The 3836-nt window shown below is 27.0% G+C and overlaps 1 protein-coding gene across 1 annotated transcript; it reads left to right on the forward strand.

Moving 5' to 3' along the window:
- The first annotated feature begins 271 nt into the window (after window positions 1-271).
- Window positions 272-3576, forward strand: LOC100168811 (zinc finger MYM-type protein 1-like). The gene is made up of 5 exons (XM_008190182.1): window positions 272-389; window positions 496-612; window positions 714-1001; window positions 1482-2925; window positions 3135-3576. Exons 1-5 carry the CDS (start codon window positions 272-274, stop codon window positions 3574-3576), a joined length of 2409 nt encoding a protein of 802 aa, XP_008188404.1.
- Window positions 3577-3836: the final 260 nt, after the last annotated feature.

The raw sequence follows: 3836 nt of genomic DNA on the forward strand, positions 1-3836 counted from the left end.
TTTTTGATCTATGCTCATGAGGTAATATACTAATATCTTAAATCTTGTGTCCAATCTAATATATTATTCTTATCTATGGAGATATCATAATTCATAACTAATCTAACACTAAAAATAGAATTTGTAACTCCGGCGTTTTCGTGCAATCGTATTGTCTGGTGCCTGGTGGTTACAGTCTACAGACTAAGTTTTTATAACTTATTACTTATTAGTTATTGTCTATTAAAAATTAGTTAATATTCAATTACTTACCTAATAAATAATTATAAAAATGAGTAATACCAAAAAATATCTAAGCGGCTCGGAAAAAAGAAAAAAAAAAGAACAGGAGAGACAATTTACCTCAAAACTAACTAAAATTAAAGGTTTCTTTATAGCTTCAAATTCCGGTAAGTACCTATGACTTATCAAGATATTAAAATTCTCATACAAAGTATTAGGTAGGCAGTAAATTAACTTATTTGTTACTACATCTTGCATGTTTAATATTTCTAGAACCTGTTACTTCAATAATTGTTCCAAGTGATACTCTTGACTTAGTTTTAAAAACTGATGATCAGACATTAGTTTTACCTCATCTGTTACCTAGTTCAAGTACCTGTACAGAAATTGGTAAGTATGAAATATTATTAAAACATTAACATTCTCATACAAAGTATTAGGTAGTAAATTAACTTATTTGTTACTACAACTTTCATGTTTAATATTTCTAGAACATGTTACTTCAATTGTTCCAAGTGATACTCTTGACTTAGTTTTAAAAACTGATGATCAGACATTAGTTTTACCTCATCTGGTACCAAGTTCAAGTAGCTGTACAGCAATTGAAAAGTCTGATTTGTTGACAGATAACATTGCTGATCATGAGGAATATTACAAAGATCCATTTAAGTGGCCAAATAATTTGAATAAGAAATTTATAAGTTTCTGTCTCGATAAAGGACCGACTTTTTTCCAAAATATGGATAGCAATTTTAGGCAATCAGCACGTATTATATCAGGTAGATACCAATATAGTAATATATTATACCTACAACCTAATATACAATAGGTAATAAGTAATAACCAAATATTTATCATATTGTTAAATTAATTAATCAAATATGGAATAATAATAAAAAAAAATAGTAATACAATTTACCTATAGGTTTTAGTATAGGTTTTTAATTTATAAATACATCATAGTACAAATTGTTATGCAATGATATTTCTATTTTTTATGAATTAAAATTTAAGTACCACTGATATAATCAATAATGGTTAAATAATAGTAATACCTGCATAAATATTAAAAATTGTATCACATACTAAACCTATTGGTTCTCTATTATTATAATATTTTTATTTATTTAAGTAGTTTTTCAATTTAATAGCTTGAATTGTATATTTGTATTTATTATGAATTAATATTTCAGAAATCAAGCATCTTAAATCCTTAACATTTAGGTAATAACATTTCTGTTTTTATTTATATACTATAGGAACTGATCACACAAGATATATTTCTTCTGCAGTTTTCTATAGAAAGCTATCCAATGGAGAGAAATGTAATAGAAAATGGTTGCTATATTCTCCAAGTAAAGGTTCCGTATTTTGTTTTGTTTGTAAATTATTTGGTTCACTTCGAGATAATCCTTTTGTAAATATTGGTTTTGATAAATGGAAAAAAGGTTATAGAATTGGTGAACATGAAAATAGTATTGCACATCGAGAAGCTACAACAAAATGGTTGATACGGACAGATACAACTAGATCAGTTAATACAGAATTGTGTCGACAAATATCTGTTGAAACTGAATACTGGGTTAATATTTTAAAAAGAGTGGTATCTGTTGTTAAATTTATAGCTGCTAGAGGTTTACCGTATCGAGGGGATTCTGAAATAATTGGAAACAATAATAATGGCAATTATCTTGGCATATTGGAATTAATTTCAGAATATGATCCATTTTTGAAAAATCATTTGGAAAAGTTTGGAAACAAAGGGAAAGGGCACCCATCATATATTTCAAAAACTATTTTCAATGAAGTTATACTTTTACTAAAGACTGATGTTATACGCTATATTACTAATGAGATAAAAATATCTAAATACTATTCTATTATAATGGAGTCTACTCAGATTTATCAAATGGCTATTGTTATTAGATATTGTACAAAGTCAGATGTACAAGAAAGATTACTGGAATTGGAACCTATTGAAAATCATACAGGTCAATCAATTTATGATGTTTTAGAAAAATTTCTTTTAAATGTTGGATTGAATATTGAAGATTGTAGAGGACAATCTGATGATAATGCGTCCAATATGAGTGGCAAGTTTAAAGGATTGCAGGCACATGTCAAATGTAAAAATGATCTTGCTGTATGTATACCATGCACAGCACATTCATTGAATTTAGTTGGTGTTCACAGTGTCGATTGTTGTGTCGAGGCAGTAAACTTTTTTGGCTTTTTACAAACATTATATAATTTTTTCAGCAGTTCTACGCATAGATGGAAAATACTTACAGATAAGTTGGATACAAATGATAAACACCGGTTAATTACACTTAAATCGTTGAGTGGTACTAGGTGGTCGTGTCATTCTGAAGCTTGTAAAGCATTAATTGGTAATTATGAAAAAATACTTGAAGCTCTACAAAAACTGAGTGAAAATGTTAATGAAAATGGTGAAACAAAAAGAGAAGCTACAATATTATGGAAAAAAATGTTAAAAAGAGAGATTGCTTATCTTACATTATTATGGGGTGATATATTGGAGAGAAGCAATAAAACTTCAATTGAATTGCAAAACAAACACTGTGATGCACTAAAAGCCGTCAACTTGCTAAAATCATTAAGGCATTTTGTGTCAAGTTTAAGAGACTCTAGTGAGATTTATGAAAATAAAATCATACACCTAAGTCAATATATTGGCAAGACGTACAAGAATGAAACTGAAAGAATAAGAAAAAAAAGCATCCTGATGATAATAGTGGTAGTAAAAAAGAAATTATATATAAAGGAAAAGACAAAATGAGAATTGAAACTCATTATGTTATTATAGATAAATTTGTTTTAGAACTTGAAAATAGAATTACTGCATATAATAATTATATTTCTACACATTTTTTATTTATTACTAAATTAAGTTGTCCACCAGATTCAGATAGTGCAGTCCAAGAGAGCATAAAGAATTGTATTTTCACATATAAAAATGATGTTGACGCTTCACTTGAAAATGAAATTATTCAATTTCAAAATTTTTTAAGTTTAAGTAATGTATCATTTAATGAAAGTGATACTTTTAAGTTATTAAAATGGTTTTATGATAAATCATTGCAGGATGTATTCCCAAACATTTTAATTGCTCTTAGATTATATTTAACTATCCCAGTGGCCAATTGTTCGGCCGAAAGAGCATTTTCCAAATTAACAAGAATAAAAAATAAATATAGAACAAGCCAGACTCAAGACAATTTAACATCGTTAATGATATTACATTCAGAAAATGATATTTTGCAATTAATAGATTTTAATGAAACATTACAACAATTTGCAAAAGAGAAAGCAAGAAAAAAATTAAAGTTATAAATCTCTAGTTCTAGTAACCTATACAAGTATGTAATAAATATATATATATATGTAATAATGTAATATATTATGTATAATAATTAATAAAATATAATATGTTTATATATATATATATATATATATTTTGTATAGTACAAAATTATACAATAACAATATACAGTCATTAATATAGTGATAAAATTATTTTGAAGTTAAACTTGAAAGGGGGCCCACTAAGTGTATGGAGTCCCGGGGCCCAATTGATCCTTAATCCGGGCTTG

Source organism: Acyrthosiphon pisum, chromosome X (assembly GCF_005508785.2).
Source record: "Acyrthosiphon pisum isolate AL4f chromosome X, pea_aphid_22Mar2018_4r6ur, whole genome shotgun sequence".
NCBI classification, from domain to species: Eukaryota; Metazoa; Arthropoda; class Insecta; order Hemiptera; family Aphididae; genus Acyrthosiphon; species Acyrthosiphon pisum.

What these genes read in the sequence shown, in the direction of transcription:
- LOC100168811 (XM_008190182.1), top strand. Translation starts at nt 272, where the DNA reads ATGAGTAATACCAAAAAATATCTAAGCGGCTCGGAAAAAAGAAAAAAA. An exon ending in AAGTACCTGTACAGAAATTG is followed by an intron (nt 613 to 713) that starts GTAAGTATGAAA and finishes TAATATTTCTAG; the next exon opens with AACATGTTACTTCAATTGTT. An exon ending in AGTCAATATATTGGCAAGAC is followed by an intron (nt 2,926 to 3,134) that starts GTACAAGAATGA and finishes TACTAAATTAAG; the next exon opens with TTGTCCACCAGATTCAGATA.